The sequence below is a fragment of the Hyperolius riggenbachi genome, chromosome 3, assembly GCF_040937935.1.
Source record: "Hyperolius riggenbachi isolate aHypRig1 chromosome 3, aHypRig1.pri, whole genome shotgun sequence".
Lineage (NCBI taxonomy): Eukaryota > Metazoa > Chordata > Amphibia > Anura > Hyperoliidae > Hyperolius > Hyperolius riggenbachi.
This window is the reverse complement of record NC_090648.1, coordinates 281,349,732-281,372,735: the sequence shown is the minus strand read 5'-3', so window position 1 is coordinate 281,372,735 and position 23,004 is coordinate 281,349,732. Positions and strand designations below refer to the sequence as shown.

General features: G+C 45.9%; 1 protein-coding gene across 1 annotated transcript in view; it reads right to left on the bottom strand.

Moving 5' to 3' along the window:
* Positions 1-23,004, bottom strand: part of CADPS2 (calcium dependent secretion activator 2) — a 506,020-nt gene that overhangs the window by 303,481 nt on the left and 179,535 nt on the right. Inside the window, exons 9-10 of the mRNA XM_068276393.1 lie at positions 3,027-3,093; positions 709-817 (exon numbers count right to left, since the gene is read on the bottom strand). Coding sequence (XP_068132494.1) covers positions 709-817; positions 3,027-3,093 — 176 coding nt within the window. The remainder of the gene's footprint in view (positions 1-708; positions 818-3,026; positions 3,094-23,004) is intronic.

The following is a 23,004-nucleotide window of genomic DNA, read 5'->3' as shown; positions in this document are numbered from 1 at the left end:
TGCTCAGCCCTACACTAAAGTTGGCCATACACATAGATTTCAACCCAATGTTCCAAAATGACCGATTCCTTTAAAAAAAAAGAATTGATTCAGAAGGAATCAATTCCTACCATTCACTGCACATCAATTTCCAATAGATTCCAGCAGGGAATCTATTGAAAATGGATCAAACTGCAGAGTTGCATTGTTCAATGCAGTGCAAAGCTATAGGCCATCAATCTGCCAATGCTCTTGTTCCACCCCTGATTGTTTTATATTTTCTTTCCTGTCCAATCGATTCTTTCAATAGATTTTTGTTTAAAATGGATCAAAAGTCGATTGATCGGACACTTTGAGGAATCCATTCCCAGCAGATGACTCAAATCTGCAAGTAATCAAATAGGAAAATCAATGAGTGTATGGCCACCTTAACGTGTATTATTATTATTATCATTATTATTTGTATCTATATGTTAAATAAAATAAAAATGTTTGACATTCTGAATGAACTGTGTTGCCTATTAATATAATTAAAATATTGAACGATCCCCTTTTGATCCCAAGATTGTATATTTTTACCAGGAATGCAGGGATTTGACTTACTTTTCATTTACCACTATTAACTCCCATCTTTAGCCGTGATTCCTTTGGCCTGAAACATAATTTATGCAGTAGTGTGCCTGATTGCCCAACTAACGGTTAAGCTGTCCAAAGAAGGTAATAATATACCTGACTGTGGATCTGTGTAATCCACTGTGTACCCATCAAGCTGCATCAGCTCCTGTGGCTCCGCTTTCTTCTCTCTGTAGCTGCACATTGCAAACGTGTACTGGCTTACCTAATAAAGCAAAGAGCAGGTCATTATCCCCTTTTCATATCACATTCCTAGAACTCACATTTTCCTTTTATGTTTATAGTTCAAACATCAGAGGGAAAGCAAACATAAAAATGCATTTACATTGGAAACTGCATTGGCATTTGTCAAACACGATAGTTAGTTGAATGCTCAATGCGGTATCTAATAGGGCTGGTTCACACTGCAAGAGCTTTTTCTATGCGCATGGAATTTTAAAATGCATGGCTAATGTAATGCTATGTGTGTATTCTCACTAGAGGGATGTGATTTTATAAAAATCCCCCATAGCATTGCATTAGCAAGAGCTTTTCACATCACTAGCGTTAAAAAAGCTCTTGCAGTGTTAACCAGCCCTCAGACAGTTAAGCTGTTAAATCACTGTAGTAGACTTGCATTGGAACAAATTATTACCTGTGACTGTAGCAGTGTAAAGTGGTGATGTGGTCAGAAATAATATTCTATGGTTAAGAATGCAAAACTAGTTAGAGGTCCATCACAACTTTATAAATATGAAGACAGCATTTTTGTGTTAAGAATGTGGTCTCATAACATAGAACAGAGTCTCATTTTTATTTAAAATTTAAGGATTTTATTTTTAACATTGAATTTTAAATTGCAGCCATGACAATTTGATGCGAAATCTGCTACACTCCAAAACAAACAGAAGTAATGACCCTTGCGTAATTCAGCAGACTAGCATACAAAGATGCAGCTTGCTTCAACTAAGCATTCATGGTCATCTTTGTGAAGATCAGGAGAGGGATGGGAGGAGGACTGAAATACAATAGCAGTTGTACAGAAAAATCCAACCTGGCACATCGCTAATGCTCCAAGCTGGAACAGTTCCTGAGAATTTTAGAGGCTCTCAGATACATAATTTCCTAATCTGACCAGAGGTGGTATCAGTCATCTAATGTCAGAATGCTAACTGTCTGTCTAAGCAGTATAGCAGGGTACATGTCATCTTGGCACCAGGCAGGTCAGCGCAGGGCAAGGCGAATGACCGCTCTCCCTGCTAGCGCTAAACTCCCAAGCCTGTTAAATACTATCCCACCTCCGAGTTGACACAACTCAGAGGGAGATTTCAACCGCCAGAGCCACGAATTACTGTTAAGCAGCATAGCATAGCATTACTGCTATGACGGTGTCCAGCTTCAGTGCACGGCATTCAACGCTGTGCGCCAAATTAACTGATTCGGCATAGCCAGGCTCAATGTAATACATTTTAATATCAAACAAAAGAAAATTGAATGCATATATCTCATTTGGAATGCCAAAGGAAATTCAACCAAACAGACTTCTAATGCCGCAAGCAGGGTTAGCCCAAAAGAAGCTCACAATGATGTGAAATTGTTGCCCAGGCTGACCACAAATTGTCAAATCTGGTAGCAACCATCTTAAGTCTGCATGCAAATTAAGCTTGCCAGTGACAAAAGTATGACCAGTTTCTATTATGCTTTTTAGATCAAACAATAAAAGACAATGCATATAAGGCTCATATTCCCACAATGCATAATGGCAAGCAGCAGTGCACAATGATTTCACACTGTATACACAGAATACCCAAGCAGTTCAGGGTTACCCAAAACCACTAGGAAAGTATAGGGGACTAAGAGACCAAAAAGCCCTCCTAATAAAAAGCAACACTCCATGTAATTTGCCTCCTTAAAACAGAAGGTATTTGCGATAATTCAGTTTTAATTGAGCAACTGTGGTTACCCACAATACATCACTACTGATCATGAGCGTTGATTTTCAGTAGGAGGGCTTTTCAGTCTCTTTTAGTCCTCTATATTTTTCTAGTGGTTTTGAGTCACCCTGTGCTGTTTCTGTATTATGTTGTACTGGACCAAGCCCTATCCCATATAGCCATATTTTTGTGTGGCTCTGTAAAATTTATAAGCTATAGGCTTGCTATACACCAGCGGTTCTGGATGTAAGCCTGGCTTCAGGGGCATAAAGAGATAATTTGCATGCTCAGTAAACATGCATTGTGGGAAACCACAGTTGCTCACTTAAAGCTGAATTATCATGCATACCTTCTGTTTTAAGAAAGCAGATTACACTGTATACACAATAAGCTATACATTTAACATAATAGAAGATCTAAAAATTACACATACTTTGCCAACATAATACAAACCACTAGCTTGTGCACACCAAATTACACCCCAAAAAAATGTAAACAAACCTGAACAAGGACAAAATAACGCTTCTTCCATCTTTTCCAAACTCTCTGTCCTACAGCATATAAATAACTAGGAAACACAAAAGAAAGAAAGCACATTTACTATATGCACAAAAGATAACAACTTTCAGATTTTAAAGCCGATCTCTCTCCGTAGATAAAAAAATAACTTAAAAGACTTATGATGAGAATCAGTGAAAAAAAAAAAAGTTAAGTACCACTTTCAATGTGTAATCCTCCTGGGACACCAGCAGGCTGCGGAGTAGACCCTGACCCTCCCCAGGGTCACCTTCTCTGGCCTGGAATAAGATTGCCACTTTAAATTTAGCGCCTGCGCAGTTCACATAGTTGCAAGTGCAGCTGCGCAGGTCGAAAGCCCTGTCCACCCCTCGTCCAGAGCCTGCTGGCACAAATTAAAGCACACGAAAGTGAAAGGGAGGGCACGGATTGTGTCCCAGGAGGATTACACTTTGAAAGAGGTACTTAACCTCTTTCCCAGATTCGCATCGTAAGTTCTTTAAAGGAGCAAAGCACATACTCATCTCTCCAGTCCTTTCTTTGTTTGTCTTTCCTCTATAGGTCTCTTCTCCCCTGAGGCCACTGTGAGACAGTGGTGTAATTCCTCTGGAAATGTCCCACCCCTTCCAGTAACATACTGTGGGAAACAGAGTCTGGGGGTTGGATTGTACAGAAAACACTGAAATACTCTTCAAATACAACACTGTGGCACTGGGGATGACAAGCCTTGCAAAGTGAAGAGGAGGAGCGTGAATGGAGGAGGATGAATACGTGCAAGTTAATTTTTCCAGGCCATATGGACATTTAATCAGATACATTACTCTCATGGAGTTGCAGGTGGAGGAATCACTAGACCAGAACCTACATTCCCAGTCTAGGGTGAATGACTGTAGCATGAATGATGCCACAGCAATGCTGGCATTTATGGAAAGGAAATGTCGCAAGGGTCAGAGGACCCAAGAACCTCTAGATCCCACATCCACTAATAACCCATGTCTGCTCTCACCAAATGACCCCTTACACTCTTTTGCCTTTCTGGTGCCATGTTGACTCTAGATCAGCAATGCATATCCCAATTAGAGTTTTCTTTTATTAACCTGCAACTCCATGAAAGAAATATATTGGATTAAATGGCCATGTGACCTGGCCTACATACACTAGACATCAAGGAAGATTGCATTGGGTTAAATTGACACAAGAGGAGCATCCACGCATTCTGGAGTGCTACCATTGATTTGAAGGACTGTAATGTAAGCAACTCTAGGTTTGGTAAAGGGTACACCTGAAATGTTGTGCCAGTCATGGCTATGCAGCACACCTATCAAATTGCCATAAAGCAAGAAGAATCATTTAAAGATCCAGTGGTGTTTTGTTGTTTTGGACTGTATATCTGGGTTGCTGGATGCACCATTAGCACCAGTGACTTTCCAAATAGGTATCCAGGTCTCCACAGGTTTCTTGTACATGTGGTCTTTGTAAACATCTAGATCTGGGAATATATTCTATAACATTCAAACTGCACCCAGCTAAAATATATATTAGAATGATCAAAGCCACACTGCAGTGTGATAAAGAATCTGACAAGTGATCCTGATGAACTGAAATCCTTTTTGGCTACTAGAGGTCAACCTTATTATGCATTCTATTTATTTTATTTGTATCCACTATAGCACCATGACATGCCAAAAATATGGATTTGTTTTTTGATTGGGTAGAGATCCCATTTATATAAAAAAGGGGTCATAATCTGCACTCAAGACAAGACAAACAACATTTATAGTGTGGTTTTCTCCTGGCGGACTCAAAGCGCTTGAGCTGCCGCCACTAGGATGCGCTCTATAAGCAGTAGCAGTGTTAGGGAGTCTAGCCCAATTACTCCTTACTGAATAGGTGCTGGCTTACTGAACAGGAAGAGATGAGATTTGAACCCACGTCTCCTGTGTCAGAGGCCTTATCACTATCCAGCCACTCCAAGTAATTACTTCTACATAAATACAGTGATGCTCATCCGAGCTAGGATATCCGAGATACTCGGATAGCCTAGCTCTTTTTTCACTATTCGAGCTCGAATACCGAGCTCGAATAGTATTAGCTATCCGGGCTGTGCTATGCGAGCGCATTCGGATAGCAATCAGCTATCCGGAGATATCTGAGCTATCCGAGCTCGAATACGGAGCTCGGATAGCGTCATCAGCGGGTGACGTCCTCACAAGCGAATCAGAGGGCTCCCAGCCCTCTGACTGCAGCCAATCACAGAGGGGGAGCCTGGCCAAGCCCTCCTCTATAAATAGCGGGCGCCATGTTGCCTCACTCGTCCTGCTTGTGACTTACTGACTGACTGTACTGAGAGACTGCTCCAGTGCTTTTTGTCTGTGCAAGTAGTGCATTTATTGTTCAATACACCAAGCGTTTTTACACTCCAACACTTGATATTCACCTGTATTGCTTTTTATTGTAGATAGATTGTATTTTAGGCAGTTTAGTCCTTTGTATTGTAGATATATTGTATTTTAGGCAGTTTAGTTTGTGTGATTAGGGACTAGGGAGGGAGACTGTCACTGGTGCTGCTGCAGCAGCTAGGCCCTGTGCCTAGGCAAGGCAGCCTGCCCTGCTCTGTGCTCTAGTCTCTAGTTACCTGTGCTCTCACCTGTCCTACTCTACTGCACTACTTCTGTGTTAGATAGATTATTGTACTATTTTGTAGTTAGCAAGGCCCAACTTTATTGCTATACCTGTCCCGTATCTGCTCTCTGTAATAATGTCACACCTGTTCTATTGTTTAGCTAGATTCTTCTATTGTTTAGTTAGTACTGTAGTGTACTCTAGTCTGTGTATAGGGACCGTCCGTCACTGCGTTACCTAGGGTCTTTGTGTGCACAGTGCACGTCTGCGCTGTCCGCACCCTCTCGTTAGTGCTACACCCGTCCTATTGTTTATATTACTTGTATTATGTATCCGCTGAATTGTACTGTACTCAAGTCTGTGTATAGGGACACCGTCAGTCAGCGTCAGCAAGGGTCCTTGTGTGCGCACTGCGCACTCTCTCGTTAGCGCTACACCGATCTCTGCTGTAGAGTACACTTGTCCGTCACCTCACACACCCACCACCACCAGTCCCACCCCATTAAAGTACCCCACTTTTCCCACCCACCTTTACATACATAACTTTTTTTTTCATTTGTATAATCTTAAAAATATACGATGTCTGGCACTGGCAGCCGTGGTTTGGGCAGGGGCAGCAAGGGCATCGGCAAGAGAGGAAGTCGTGGCAGCCGCGCCACCACCACCATGCGCAGTTTTGCGTTTGCACCAGTGGCTATTCCGCCATTAGCCACTGGCCGTGGACGCCTTGGCCGCCCAACAGCTGGGAGTCACGCTGCAGAGACGCAGCAGCGTGTGGCGCAGATGTTCCTCCCACCGCCAGGTCATAGCCGTCCTATTGAGGAGAAGGACACAGACTCTGTGGTGGAAATGATGGTGGATGAGCAGGCCACCATTAGCTCTGGAACCGAGTCGTCCACCCTCGCCACCACTCCTGTTCGCAAGAGCAGCAGCAGCCGCCCAGCACTGCCTGGGGAGGAGGAGGAGGAGGATGAGGAGTGCAGTTCTCCAGCCCCAGCGGGCAACACCAGCACCCTGTCACTCAGCACCTTCTTTACCCCAAACATAGCAAGGGTATTGAATGCTGTTGCGGCAGAATTTGAGGAGGAAGAAATGCTGATGTGGGCACTTTGGGGGATGATGCTTTGGACAGTCAGACAGTGGTGAGTGTCCATCAGCCCATGCATGCAGAAGGGGAGTTTGTGGGGTCATCCCAGCAGGACATGTTTGCGGAGGGGGAGGATGATGATGACAGGGTGAAGGACAAAGACTGGGTGGCAGATCCTGAGGATGTCATCAGCTCTGAGGAGGAGGAGGAGGATGCGTCTGCGGGCCTTGCTAGAAGGATCAGCATCGCAGACATAGGCCTGGTGCACACCAAAAACCGCTAGCAGATCCGCAAAATGCTAGCAGATTTTGAAATGCTTTTTCTTCTTTTTCTGTAGCGTTTCAGCTAGCATTTTGCAGTTTTGTGAAGCGTTTTTGGTGTAGTAGATTTCATGTATTGTTACAGTGAAGCTGTTACTGAACAGCTACTGTAACAAAAAACGCCTGGCAAACCGCTCTGAAGTGCCGTTTTTTAGAGCGGTTTGCGTTTTTCCTATACTTAACATTGAGGCAGAAACGCATCCGCAATCCAAAATCTGCAGCAGCCCGGGAGTATGCGTTTCTGCAAAATGCCTCCCGCTCTGGTGTGCACCAGCCCATTGAAATACATTACCATAGCGGATCCGCACACGCAAGCGGATCGCAAACCGCAGCGGAAACGCTCCGGTGTGCACTAGGCCATAGGCAGGATCAGAAGTGGGCATGGTATGCAGGCCACACAGCGTGCTGATCCGGAGAGTTCTGCCAGTGCCACCAGCCGCACCAAGAACCCCCCCCCCCCCCCCCCAACCACCACAGGGAGACCAGCGGCAGCAGCACCTTCGAGCCGAAGTGGAAACTTCACCTCCCCAATTTGGAATTTTTTCACCCTGCCATATGTGGATTGCAAGTATGCCACCTGCAACCAGTGCCGCCAGCAGCTCAGCAGAGGGAAGGAGCCCTCTGCGTACGGCACCCACCTCTCTGGTGAACCATCTGCCAGGGAAACACTTTCATGAGCATGAGGAGTTCATGAAGTTGAAGGAAGCTGGCAGTGGCAGACCCGCCACCACTGCGAAGCCGTCGGCAGCAGCCACCCGCCCTCCTCCACCTCCTCCAGCAGCACCAGCAGGAGTGTGTCAGAAACGCACTGCTCCTCCTCCCTCTGCAACTCCTGCCGCCGACACTGAGGCCTGTTCTGGCAGCCAGTCCTCAGTGGCCTCCTCTGCTCCCTCCAGTGATTCCCGTGCCAGCAAAAGGCGTCGCCAGACCCTGCTCAGCAACACCTTCCAGGGGGTGGTCAGGGTTCTGCCTCCCAGCAGCCGTTGCGTGCGTCAGCTGAACGGCTTGCTGGCACAAACCATGTGCTCCCAACTCCTGCCTTATTCCCTTGTGCAGGAGGGGAGCGACATGCGTGCGCTCCTGATGTGTGCAGCCCCCCAGCCGACATTTTTTTGCATGCACGGCCATCCCTGCACTTCACCGCTCTGTGATGGCCAATGTCGGGAGAGGGCTGGATCACGCGGTGGGTCAACGGGTCCACGTCACCATGGACTCGTGGAGCAGTCGGTTTGGGACAGGCCGCTATCTGTCCTTCACCGCGCATTGGGTCAGCTTGGTGGAAGGGGGTGAGGAGGGGGGAGCAGCATCGGGCACTGATGAGCAGCAACAACGCAGTGGGTGGTGCCACCATGCAGGGTCAGCGGAATTGCAGCAAGTTCCTCTGATCCGCTTCCATCCTCCGTCACACCAGCCCAAACCGCCTCAGCAGCAGCGTGAAGCTCCGCCACTGCTAAGCGCTGCTGGAATTGGTCAGCCTGGGGAAGACCAAACTGACGGCGAACCATGTCCTGGCCAAACCCCGAGAGCAGGAGAGGAATTAGCTGACCCCCAGAGGCCTCAGAGTCGGAGAGGTGGTGTCCGGCAATGGGGCAAACCTGGTTGCTGCAATCAGCAGGGGAGACCTGACCCACATCCCCTGCCTGGCGCACGTCCTGAACCTGGCAGTCCAAAAGTTCCTGCGGACCTACCAGGGGATGGACCGACTCCTTGAGGCGGCAAGGAAGGTTGTGCATCATTTCCGGCACTCGGCTGCAGCCATAGTGAGCCTGGAAGAGGTGCAGAAGGAGCTGCACCTGCCACAGCACCGGCTCATGATCTATGTTCCAACTCACTGGAACTCCACCCTGGCGATGTTGGAGCGTCTGGTTGAACAGAGGCAGGCTGTCAGCCAGTACGTTGCACGAGCAACAGTTGCCGCCATCACTGCAACTGGGCGTGCCGCCACCAACCTCCGGTCCATCATCTCCACGGAGGACTGGGGGCACATGCAGCAGGTGTGCTCAGTGCTGGCACCCTTCCTGCAGGCCACCAACATGGTAAGCAGGGACCATGCAATGGTGTGCGAGTGGGTACCCATGGTGTGTGTGCTGGACAGGGCCCTGTATGCACTGCTGGAAGAGGGAGCGGCAGCCTTGGACCAGCAGGAGCTGCAGGCAGCTTCACAGGCCACCTCTGAGGAGGAGGGCTTGGAGTTGGTGGAGGTCCCTGACCTTGCTGCTGATGAGGGGGAGCAGCAGAGCGCAGCTGGAGTGGTGCGGGGGTGGAGAGAGGATGAGGTGGAGGAGGCAGAGGATGAGGATGACAGCACTGTCGGCTCTGGGGCTGCCGATGATGTGCCAGCAGACGTGGCCAGACTCTTCCCAATGGCAGCGCACATGCTGAGGTGCCTGCACAAGGACCCAAGGGTCATCCAGATGAAGCAGAGGGAGGACATCTGGATCTGCATGATGCTGGACCCACGTCTGAAGGGGAAGCTCAGCCAGTTCCTGCCTGCAGGAGGAGACCGAGAGCAACAAATGAGGGATTTGCAGCTGTCCCTTGTTGAGCGCTTGGAGGAAGCCTTCCCTCAGCCATCCACCCCCACTGTCCAGCCAGCAAAGAGGCAGCAGCAGGTGCCTGCATCCACCAGCAGCAAGCGCACGCGCACCACAGACCTGCTGTCTCTGACCAACGAGCTCTACATGAGTGTAGAGCTGCCAGGGACTAGAGAGGAGGTGCCTGCAGCAGCATCTTTCTCCAGTCACAGACAGCGCTTGACCCGCATGGTGGCTGACTACATGGGGTCCTTCAGCGGGCTTGACAGCGTTGCCCCTGTTGATTCCATGGAGTATTAGGTCAAGCACCTGCCGATCTGGAGCGAGGTGGCACAGTACGCCCTGGAAGTGCTCTCCTGCCCCCCTTCCAGCGTACTGTCAGAGCGTTGCTTCAGTGCAGCCGGTGGAGTCGTCACTGAGAAGCGATCTCGTCTGTCTCACAAGTCTGTGGACAGACTGACGTTTCTCAAAATGAACCAGGCTTGGGTGGAAGGCGAATTCCTGGCCCCTGTTGTCGGCGAGAGGGGGACATGAAGTGGCACACAGCCACACACACATTACACCTTCTGCTGCTGCTGCCCTGGTGCTGCTGCCCATGCGCCACCAGCTATTTACGCTCAAAAATAGCTGCATTATTTTGAAAAAAAAAAAATTACATTATTTTAGAGGTGTCCGGGTTGAAAACTGTGCTGTCCCAATTGTGTATTGGACACAATGTGGGCTTCACGACCGCTGTCTGGAACCTCATGGTGTTTATTTACGGCCCTGGTACCACCGCTAGGACCCAGGGCCTATTATGTCTCGCTGCCTGCCCTCCTGTCTGCTGCCAGTCTGCCACACACTCAACCTCCTCACGCTGCCTGCTGCTGTATTTCCTCCTGCTGTCTGTATGTTTCCACTGCCAGGGAACACATTACAAGGTGCTGCTGCCCATGCGCCACCAGCTATTTACGCTCACAAATAGCTGCATTATTTTGAAAAAAAAAATTAAATTATTTTAGAGGTGTCCAGGTTGAAAACTGTGCTGTCCCAATTGTGTATTGGACACAATGTGGGCTTCACGACCGCTGTCTGGAACCTCATGATGTTCATTTACGGCCCTAGTACTACAGCTAGGACCCAGAGCCTATTATGTCAGTCACATCACACTGCCTGACACACCACTACTCCTCCTCCTGTAGCTGCATTGACCTTCTGCTGTCTGTGTGCTGCTACCACTGCCAGGGAGAACAGAAGAAGAACTATTTTCTGCTGCCACCCACTCTCCTACCAGCTATTACCACACTACAATAGCTGCAACTACTTCCTCCTCCTGCTGATGTCTGTGTTTTACCACCGCCAGGGTACACATAAAAAGGCGCTGTGGCTTGCAATGTGCCACTAGTACCTATTATGCCATCAACACAAATATAACTATGGTGTTATTAAAATAAAATATTTCCACAAATGAAGTAAAAAAAAATATTACAAAAGAAATGAAAACCAAGACACATAATATAATGATAGAGAAGACGAAGAAGAAGAAGACGATATAGAAGAAGAAGACGATATAGAAGAAGAAGACGATATAGAAGAAGACGAAGAAGAAGAAGACGATATAGAAGAAGAAGACGATATAGAAGAAGACGAAGAAGAAGAAGACGAAGAAGAAGACGATATAGAAGAAGAAGAAGACGATATAGAAGAAGAAGACGATATAGAAGAAGACGAAGAAGACGAAGAAGAAGAAGAAGATGATGACGATATAGAAGAAGACGATATAGAAGAAGAAGACGATATAGAAGAAGACGAAGAAGAAGACGAAGAAGAAGACGATATAGAAGAAGACGAAGAAGAAGACGAAGAAGAAGAAGAAGACGAAGAAGAAGACGATATAGAAGAAGAAGAAGAAGAAGAAGAAGAAGAAGAAGAAGAAGAAGAAGAAGAAGAAGAAGACGATATAGAAGAAGAAGAAGATATAGAAGAAGAAGACGAAGAAGAAGATATAGAAGAAGAAGAAGAAGAAGATATAGAAGAAGAAGACGAAGAAAAAGAAGATATAGAAGAAGAAGAAGAAGAAGATATAGAAGAAGAAGAAGATATAGAAGAAGAAGAAGAAGAAGATATAGAAAAAGAAGAAGTTATAGAAGAAAAAGATAATTGAAGAAGATACACGAAGTAGAAGATGAAAAAGATTCGAGTAGAAGAAGATATAGAAGAAGAAGAAAAAGAAGAAGATATAGAAGAAGAAGAAAAAGATATAGAAGAAGAAGTTTAAGACGACATAAATGAAGACTTCCAACTTACAACCATTTTGGACACACCTTTTCATGCAAACACTTTTCATGAAGTTAATTTACTTTTTTTGATACCTTTTTTATAACTACTACATCACCACATAATCACTTGATGTTTTTCTTCATAAAAAGGTGGTTTCATGCATCATTGACCTCCAATACAAGTTTTAAAAGCTATTTAAGGCCAGCTCGAATATTTTACTCGAATACAGACTCGGATAGTGACGTCGGATATCCGAGTTCGAATCGGATATTCGATTAACTCGAATATCGAACTTCGAGTGAATTCGGATAGTTTCGACCAAACTTGAATAGGATAATGAGGTTGTAACGATCGGTGTAACACAGAGAGGGTCTGATTACCGGTTATCTGCAGTATCACCGAGAATGCAGAATATACATGATTATAGATGATCTGCAGTATCACCGATAATCAGATATATCTTCTAACCTCTGGACACCTGAGAGATGAGAGTGTTTGGTGCAACAGTAATACTTTGAGGAAAGCACCCGAGGGATGGGTGCTAGACAGCAAGAGCTACTGATCAGGATTAGCTTCCTTCCACAGGCCTGATGCTCCCCGAGGGGCGGAGCCAGGCTGAGACAGGGGGAAGGACAGAACGTGAGTGACACCAAGGTGGAGTGTCACTGACAGATCTGTGAACTATCTCCTAACAGGAGAGATAGTTCTCGAGGTCGGACAGGCCAGGTCGTTAACACACGGACAGATACAGTACAGAGACAGTAGGCAGATTCAGAATCCAGGGACAAGCCGAGTATCGGCAACAGAGAATCAGAAAGACAAGGTACAAAATCAGAGATCAGGAGAATGTTCAGGAAAGCAGAAGGTCATAACAGATAATCAACAATGCCTAAGCTTAAGTGTGAGCTCCAAGATTCTCACACTCCAGGAACTAACTAGATAATACAAATAATACAGATGGTACAGAAATCCTAGACTAAGGTGTGAGTTCCGTGGCCGTCAACACCTTGGAAACTGGTCTAGATACAAATATAAATAGTAACAGAATTCCTAGGTTAAAGGATACCACAACTGACATGTGGCATAATGAGATAGACATGGATAGGTACAGTGCCTAGCACACAAATAACTATGCCGTGTTCCTTTTTTTCTTTCTCTGCCTGAAAGAGGTAAATATCAGGTATGTAAGTGGCTGACTCAGTCCTGACTCAGACAGGAAGTGACTACAGTGTGACCCTCACTGATAAGAATTTCCCCCTTTTTTATCTCTTTCTTGCTCTCAGAAGCCATTTTCGTCTAGGAAAGTGTTTTATAGTTGGAATTTCTTATCAGTGAAGGTCACACTGTAGTCACTTCCTGTCTGAGTCAGGACTGAGTCAGCCACTTACATACCTGATATTTACCTCTTTCAGGCAGAGAAAGAAAAAAGGGAACACAGCATAGTTATTTGTGTGCTAGGCACTGTACATACCCATGTCTATCTCATTATGCCACATGTCAGTTGTGGTATCCTTTAAGGTGTGAGCTCCGTGATCATCAACACCTATGAAACTGTCTAATAACACAGATACTGAGAAAGGTCTGAGAAAGGTCTGAGTGCTACCACGTAGTGATCGCAACGCCAGACATCAGAGAAATGATCAGCACCCAGTATATATACACAAGCGCTCTCCAGCGCCTCCCCTAAGTGCTGGACCAATGATAACTGAAAGAATTGTCAGCTGACCGGCCTGGTCAGCTGACCCCCCTCTGGCTGTCATAAAAGCCCTGCCTCTCTGTGCGTGCGCGTCCTCCTAAACCAGTGTGGACTATCAGTCCCAGCCACACCAGTCATGTGTTGTAATGTTGCTGCTGTATTGGATGCAGAATCCGCCGCCACGCTGTCTGAGCGTGCGGCGTTTCCTCCGCATTCCGCCTTACTAAGAGAAGCAGGCCTATGCGAGTAACTGGCCGCATTGGACGCGGAATCCGCCGCCCTAAAGTTAGAGCATGCGGCGGTTCCTCCGCGCTCCGACTGCGCCCCAACTGCCATGCCAAACGCGGAATCAGCCGCCTCACTCCGAGTATTGGCGGCGGCTTTTCCGCGTTTTCTCACAGTACCCCCCCTGAGGAGTGGACTCCGGACAACTCCTGCCAGGTTTCTCAGGATATCGAGTGAGGAACTCCCTTCTCAATTTGTCCGCATGCATGCGACACTCAGGTACCCATGTTCTCTCCTCTATACCATACCCCCTCCAGTGAACCAGATATTGTAGTGAATTCTGCACTACTCGTGAGTCTAAAATTTTCTCTACTTCATACTCAGGTTGGTCGTCTACCATCACAGGAGGAGGAGGAGGAGGATTGGTACCCACATGGACTGCTGGCTTAAGCAGGGATACATGAAAAGATCTTACACCACGCATGCTAGCAGGAAGATCGACGGCATAGGAAACATTGTTGATCTTCCTGGTCACAGAAAAAGGGGACCTAACTTGGCCGAGGGTTATTTCAGGGTCAAATGACGAGTGGAGACCCAGACCAGATTCTCCTGGTCGGAACTTCCACTCTAAGGATCGTTTCTTGTCAGCTTGACTTTTCTGACTTTGAAAAGCTTTTTCCAAGTTGCTTTTCACGATTCCCCAAATGTTTTTGAACGACTTTTGCCAAGCCTTCAGAGCTGGAAACGGAGTGGAGGCTACTGGCAATGGGGAAAACTTGGGCAACTTTCCAGTCACCACCTGAAACAGAGAGAACCCAGAGGAAGCACTTTTCAGATTATTGTGCGCAAATTCTGTGTACGGCAAGAACTTGACCCAATCAGTTTGCGCTTCAGCAACATAACACCTCAAAAATTGTTCCAAAGACTGATTAACCCTCTCCGTCTGACCATTGGTCTGTGGGTGGTAGCCTGACACGAGAATGACAGTTCCATGCCCATTTGATGATGGCAAAATGCCCTCCAAAATCTAGAGACAAATTTGACTCCCCGATCTGACACGATGCTTTCCGGAACGCCATGAAGTCGGAAAACGTGAGATGAAAAGATCGGCCAACTCCTGGGCCGAGGGGAGTCCCTTCAAGGGCACAAAATGGGCCATTTTACTGAAACGGTCGACTACCACCCAATTGACTGACATGCCTTCAGACCTAGGAAGCTCACCTACAAAATCCATGGACAGATGGGTCCATGGTTCACTCGGGGTGGGCAAAGGCTGCAACGTTCCCACAGGTGCCAGACGAGAGGGTTTACTTTTAGCACACACTGCACACTCTCTGACATACTCCTTGCAGTCTGTTGCCAAAGAAGGCCACCAAGCACATCTAGCAATCAAGTCCTGTGTTCTGGAAGCCCCTGGATGTCCAGCATTCTTGTGTGAGTGGAACATCTGTAACACCTGGAGACGAAAGGGCAGTGGCACAAACATCACCCCTTCAGGCTTTCCTTCAGGGACATCCTGCTGGAAGGGACCTAAGGTCTCCGTCCAGTCCTCCCAAGTCTCTGTAGCTCCCAGTACTACTTTCTGTGGGACAATGTGTTCAGGTTCTGAAGGCTGTGCTGTCTCTGGCTCAAAACATCTGGACAAAGCATCTGTCTTAATGTTTTTACTACCAGGAGTATACGTAATTACAAATCTAAACCTCGAGAAAAACAGTGACCACCGAGCCTGACGGGGACTCAATCTCTTAGCCCCCTCAATGTATTCCAAATTTGTGTGATCCGCGTAGACTGTAATCGTATGTTCTGCTCCTTCTAGCCAATGGTGCCATTCCTCAAAGGCCAACTTGATGGCTAGAAGCTCCATGTTACCTATATTGTAGTTTTTCTCTGCTGGTGAAAACCTCTGAGAAAAATAGGCACACGGGTGTAACCTTCCCTGCAGCCCAGAGCGTTGAGAGAGCACAGCCCCTACCCCAACTTCTGAGGCGTCAACCTCTACAATGAATGGATAGGAGGTGTCCACGTGTCTCAATATGGGTGCCGAGCAAAACAGTTCTTTCAGAGTGGAGAAAGCGGTCAGAGCTTCGGGGGACCAATGGTTGGTATCTGCCCCTTTCTTAGTGAGACTGGTTAGGGGTGCAATGACCGTAGAGTACCCCTTTATGAACCTTCTATAGTAATTTGCAAACCCGAGAAATCTCTGAAGAGATTTGAGACCTACTGGTTGGGGCCATTCCAAAACAGCAGAAACTTTGGCGGGATCCATAGAAAGGCCTGAGGTGGAAATTATGTATCCCAGAAAAGCAACAGATGTTACCTCAAAAATGCATTTCTCCAATTTAGCATAAAGTCTGTTTTGTCTGAGCTTGTGTAACACGAATCTGACATGAGCCCTGTGCTCAGAGAGGTTGTCTGAAAAGATCAATATATCATCCAGGTAAACTAGAACAAATTTACCCAACACCTCCCTGAAAACTTCATTGATGAGTTCCTGGAAGACGGCCGGGGCGTTACACAACCCGAAGGGCATCACCAGATACTCGTAATGCCCGTCGGGTGTGTTGAAGGCCGTCTTCCATTCATCGCCCTCCCTGATCCGCACCAGGTTGTATGCACCTCGTAAATCCAATTTTGAGAAAATCTTAGCCCTGGTGACTTGAGTGAATAAATCATCTATCAAAGGTAACGGATAGCGATTTTTAACTGTAATTTTATTCAGTCCCCGGTAATCAATGCATGGCCGTAGGCCTCCGTCCTTTTTCTTCACAAAAAAAAACCCTGCTCCAGCAGGTGACCGAGAGGGACGAATGAACCCTATGGCTAAATTTTCACGGATATATTCTTGCATGGCCACCTTTTCTGGCCCTGACAGATTGTAGAGATGACCTCTAGGAGGCATACAACCCGATCGGAGATCAATCAGGCAATCAAAAGGGCGATGTGGAGGTAATTTATCGGCAGCTTTGGGACAAAACACGTCCGAAAACTCCGCATATTGCTCTGGAACACCCTCCACATGAATCCTGGTTTGGCCTAAGGTCACCTTCGCTAAACAATGACGAAAACAGTGGGCTGACCAGCTGGCTAGCTGACCGGTAGCCCAATTTATCTGAGGAGAGTGAAGGTGTAACCACGGCATGCCAAGGATGACTGTGGAGGTTGTCATGCGCAACACGAAAAACTGCAATCTTTCCTTATGCAGCACCCCTATAGTGACTTCCACCTCTGGTGTCTGAGACAGAGGATGGTTACGCTGTAGTGGGGAATCATCCACTGCTGTAACCTGTGGAGGTGGTTTTACCGGGGTGAATGGGATACCCAATTTTTTAGCAAATTCGTAATCTATAAAATTAGCCTCAGAGACCCCTGATTTATTCTCCCATGTAATCATACAAGGAAGGAGTAGCCGCTTATCCTCTAGGGGTGAAAACTGTACGCCTAGGGTATCACCCCCAATTACTCCTAGGCATTGGCGTTTCCCGACTTTTTAGGGCAATTTCGTACTCTATGTCCCCCCTCAGCACAATAAAGACACAAATGCTCAGAAATCCTACGTTTCCGCTCGATTTGAGACAGTTTTGACCGACCAATCTGCATTGGCTCGGAGGGAGGAGAAGCGGGCGGAGATGGAGTCACCGGGGGTGTGGCATAGGTCAACATTTTAACATTGTCTCTGCCCCTGGTCTGTTTTTGATATCGTAACCTACGATCAATCCCGATTGCCGATGAAATGGCCTCATCGACAGTTTTAGGTTCGGGCAGACTTAACATTAAATCTGAAACCTCATCTGATAAACCTGATAGAAAACAGTCTAAAAGGGCATAGGTGTCCCACCTGGCTGAAACTGACCATCTCCTAAATTCTGTCGCATAGTCCTCGACCAGACCCTTGCCTTGACGCAGTAACTTGAGCTTCCGCTCAGAAGTCGAGGCAATGTCTGGATTGTCGTAAATTATTGCCATAGTCTTAAAAAATTCATCTACAGAGTTTAAAGCTACATCCCCAATGGGCAGGCTGTATGCCCAGGTCTGAGAATCGCCCGATAACAAAGTTTTAATAAATGTGACCCTTTGGGTCATAGTTCCTGAAGATTTAGGTCTTAACTCAAAATATGACAACACTCTACTCCTAAAATTTCGAAAGTCAGATCTGTGACCAGAAAATTTTTCAGGTACAGGCATACGTATGTCTGTGCTAGGAGGGGATCGCACCTCATCCACTGCCGTCTGAAGGGTACATAGAGAACCGGACAAAGCATCGATCATAGCTTTTTGATTACCCAACACTTGATTGATGGAGTCCACCGAAGTGGTAAGTGCGCCCAGACGGTCAGTGTGTGCGTCCATTTGCATTTTTGGGTCTGGCGTCCTGTAACGATCGGTGTAACACAGAGAGGGTCTGATTACCGGTGATCTGCAGTATCACCGAGAATGCAGAATATACCCGATTATAGATGATCTGCAGTATCACCGATAATCAGATATATCTTCTAACCTCTGGACACCTGAGAGATGAGAGTGTTTGGTGCAACAGTAATACTTTGAGGAAAGCACCCGAGGGATGGGTGCTAGACAGCAAGAGCTACTGATAAGGATTAGCTTCCTTCCACAGGCCTGATGCTCCCCAAGGGGCGGAGCCAGGCTGAGACAGGGGGAAGGACAGAACGTGAGTGACACCAAGGTGGAGTGTCACTGACAGATCTGTGAACTATCTCCTAACAGGAGAGATAGTTCTCGAGGTCGGACAGGCCAGGTCGTTAACACACAGACAGAAACAGTACAGAGACAGTAGGCAGATTCAGAATCCAGGGACAGTTGGGTGCGAGTTCCGTGGCCGTCAACACCTTGGAAACTGGTCTAGATACAAATATAAATATTAACAGAATTCCTAGGCTAAGGTGTGAGCTCCGTGATCATCAACACCTACGAAACTGTCTAATAACACAGATACTGACAAAGGTCTGAGTGCTACCACGTAGTGATCGCAACGCCAGACATCAGAGAAATGACCAGCACCCAGTATATATACACAAGCGCTCTCCGGCGCCTCCCCTAAGTGCTGGACCAATGATAACTGAAAGAATTGTCAGCTGACCGGCCTGGTCAGCTGACCCCCCTCTGGCTGTCATAAAAGCCCTGCCTCTCTGCGCGCGCATCCTCCTAAACCAGTGTGGACTATCAGTCCCAGCCACACCAGTCATGTGTTGTAATGTTGCTGCTGTATTGGATGCGGACTCCGCCGGCACGCTGTCTGAGCGTGCGGCGTTTCCTCCGCATTCCACCTTAAGAGAAGCAAGCCTATGCGAGTAACTGGCCGCATTGGACGCGGAATCCGACGCCCTAAAGTTAGAGCATGCAGTGGTTCCTCCGCGCTCCGACTGCGCCCCAACTGCCATGCCAAACGCGGAATCAGCCGCCTCACTCCGAGTATTGGCGGTGGCTTTTCCGCGTTTTCTCACAGTGGTATCCGATCAACACTGCATAAATACAGTTGTGTTCAAAATTATTTAACCCCCTATGCTGTAAAAGGTTTTAGGGAATTTATTGTAAATTTGTAATTGTGTTCAGAATGAAATCTTACAAGGACTTTTAAAGAACCAAATGCAACTTAAATGACCAATTGTTTTTGTAATACAGTATTAAATGTTTTTTTTTTTTTGTGCGTGTGTGATTTCTTCATTGACAATTATGTAACCCCTTAAAGACTACCACTCTTAGAACTCTATAGAACAGAGGTTCATTCACGTATTTTCGATCAGGCATTGAAAACACCTGTGGATGTTAACAAGCAGCAATCAAGCATAATAAGCACAAATTAGGCTGATTTAAATTGACTGTTATACTCAGCTCCTTCTAGACATTTACTGGTGTGTTTACAAACATGGTTAAGTCAAGAAAATGGTCCAGGAAGACAAGAGAAGAGGTGACTTCTCTTCACAGGAAGGGCAATGGCTATAGGAAGATTGCAAAGATGTTAAACATACCAAGAAACACCATAGGAAGCATCATTCGCAAATTCAAGGCAAAGGGCACTGTTGAAATGCTACCTGGTCATGGCAGAAAGAAGATGCTGACTTTGACTGCTGTGCGCTACCTGAAGCACAAAGTGGAGAAAAGTCCCCGTGTGACTGCTCAGAAACTGAAAAAAGATTTGTCAGGTGCGGGTACTGAAGTTTTAGCTCAGACAATAGGGCGCACACTGCATAATGAAGGCCTCCATGCCAGAACTCCCAGGCGCACCCCCTTGCTGTCTCCAAAGAATAAGAAGAGTCGACTGCAGTATGCCAAAAGTCATCTGGACAAACCACTAAAGTTTTGGAATAGTGTTCTGTGGACTGATGAAAAAAAATTAGAACTGTTTGGGCCCATTGATCAACGCTATGTTTGGAGGAAGAAGGCCTATGAAGAAAAGAACACCTTGCCTACTGTGAAACATGGCGGGGGGTCAATTATGCTTTGAGGCTGTTTTGCTTCTGCAGGTACAGGGAAGGTTCAGCGTGTGCAAGGTACCATGAATGCTCTTCAATACCAGGAGATATTGGATGAAAATGTGATGCAGTCCGTCATAAACCTGAGGCTTGGGAGACGTTGGACCTTTCAACAGGACAATGATCCCAAGCATACCTCCAAGTCCACTAGAGCATGGTTGCAGATTAAAGGCTGGAACATTTTGGAGTGGCTATCGCAGTCACCAGACTTAAATCCGATTGAGAACCTCTGGTGGGACTTAAAGAAAGCGGTTGCAGCACGCAAGCCTAAGAATGTGACTGAACTGGGGGCTTTCGCCCATGAAGAATGGGCTAAGATACCCGTAGATCGCTGCAAGACACTTGTGTCAAGCTATGCTTCACAATTAAAAGCTGTTATAACTGGAAAAGGATGTTGTACTAAGTACTAAGAATGAATGTCACTTGGGGGTTGAATAAAACTGATAATGATGTGAGCACATAAAATACATTTGTGGTTATTTCATTATAAATGTTATGTTATATTTGTCTGACTTACAAGTGCCTCTTTTAATTGTAAACAAGATGACTGAAATTATCAAAATCAATGCCAAACTGGTCAAAACACCCAATGAATAATTTTGAACACAACTGTATATCATGCATAGTTTGCTAATAATCAAGGTAACCAACAAGCCAATCAAGTGTAATCAGAAAAAAAGAACACCCAAAGGATTATTTTTCAATGAGTCTGTCACATTCAGTCAATAGTACAAAGCATAGGAAACGCATGTAGTGTAGGTGAAATATTCATCTGCTCAAGGTCACAATCATTATGGGTATATGTCATAGCATACAATTATAAAGGAAACATGATGCTGCATGACCCTGTTTGCCTTTTCTCTCACAAGAGTACACTGTGGCACATGCCCATTATTCTTGTTACCTTGAGCAGGCGATTATTGTCTCTGCACTACATATACATATAAGTGAACACGATGGAGGCTGGGACTTCCAAAAATATAAAGCTCTTTATTGAAACATCAATAAAAATGGCTAAGCGTCTTAGCCATTTTTATTGACTTTTCAATAAAGAGCTTTATATTTTGGAAAGTGCTAGCCTCCATCGTGTTCACTGCTACTGTGACCCAGAGGTGTGAGGATCCTTTGAGGCTTGGGCTCCCGTCTTCCCCCTTTCTTTTGAGTGAGTGCCACTCTTTTTATCATTTGATATATTATATACAGTGGTGTGAAAAACGATTTGCCCCCTTCCTGATTTCTTATTCTTTTGCATGTTTGTCACACTTAAATGTTTCTGCTCATCAAAAACCGTTAACTATTAGTCAAAGATAACCTAATTGAACACAAAATGCAGTTTTAAATGATGTTTTTTATTATTTAGTGAGAAAAAAACCTCAAAACCTACATGGCCCTGTGTGAAAAAGAAATTGCCCCCTGAACCTAATAACTGGTTGGGCCACCCTTAGCAGCAATAACTGCAATCAAGCGTTTGCGATAACTTGCAACGAGTCTTTTACAGCGCTCTGGAGGAATTTTTGCCCACTCATCTTTGCAGAATTGTTGTAATTCAGCTTTATTTGAGGGTTTTCTAGCATGAACCGCCTTTTTAAGGTCATGCCACAACATCTCAATAGGATTCAGGTCAGGACTTTGACTAGGCCTCTCCAAAGTCTTCATTTTGTTTTTCTTTAGCCATTCAGAGGTGAATTTGCTGGTGTGTTTTGGGTCATTGTCCTGCTGCAGCACCCAAGATCGCTTCAGCTTGAGTTGACGAACAGATGGCCGGACATTCTCCTTCAGGATTTTTTGGCAGACAGTAGAATTCATGGTTCCATCTAGCACAGCATGCCTTCCAGGTCCTGAAGCAGCAAAACAAGTCCAGACCATTACACTACCACCACCATATTTTACTGTTGGTATGATGTTCTTCTGCTGAAATGCTGTGTTACTTCTACGCCAGATGTAACGGGACACGCACCTTCCAAAAAGTTCAACTTTTGTCTCGTCAGTCCACAAGGTATTTTCCCAAAAGTCTTGGCAATCATTGAGATGTTTTTTTTAGCAAAATTGAGACGAGTCTTAATGTTCTTTTTGCTTAAAAGTGGTTTGCGCCTTGGATATCTTCCATGTTTTTGCCCAGTCTCTTTCTTATGGTGGAGTCGTGAACACTGACCTTAATTGAGGCAAGTGAGGCCTGCAGTTCTTTAGATGTTGTCCTGGGGTCTTTTGTGGCCTCTCGGATGAGTTTTCTCTGCGCTCTTGGGGTAATTTTGGTCGGCCGGCCACTCCTGGGAAGGTTCATCACTGTTCCATGTGTTTGCCATTTGTGGATAATGGCTCTCACTGTGGTTTGCTGTAGTCCCAAAGCTTTAGAAATGGCTTTATAACCTTAACCAGACTGATAGATTTCAATTACAGTACTTTTGTTCTCATTTGTTCCTGAATTTCTTTGGATCTTGGCATGATGTCTAGCTTTTAAGGTGCTTTTGGTCTACTTCTCTGTGTCAGATAGCTCCTATTTAAGTGATTTCTTGATTGAAACAGGTGTGGCAGTAATCAGGCCTGGGGGTGACTACAGAAATTGAACTCAGGTGTAATAAACCACATTTAAGTTATTTTTTAACAAGGGGGGCAATCACTTTTTCACACAGGGCCATGTAGTTTTGGAGGTTTTTTTTCTCACTAAATAATAAAAACCATCATTTAAAACTGCATTTTGTGTTCAATTAGGTTATCTTTGACTAATAGTTAAT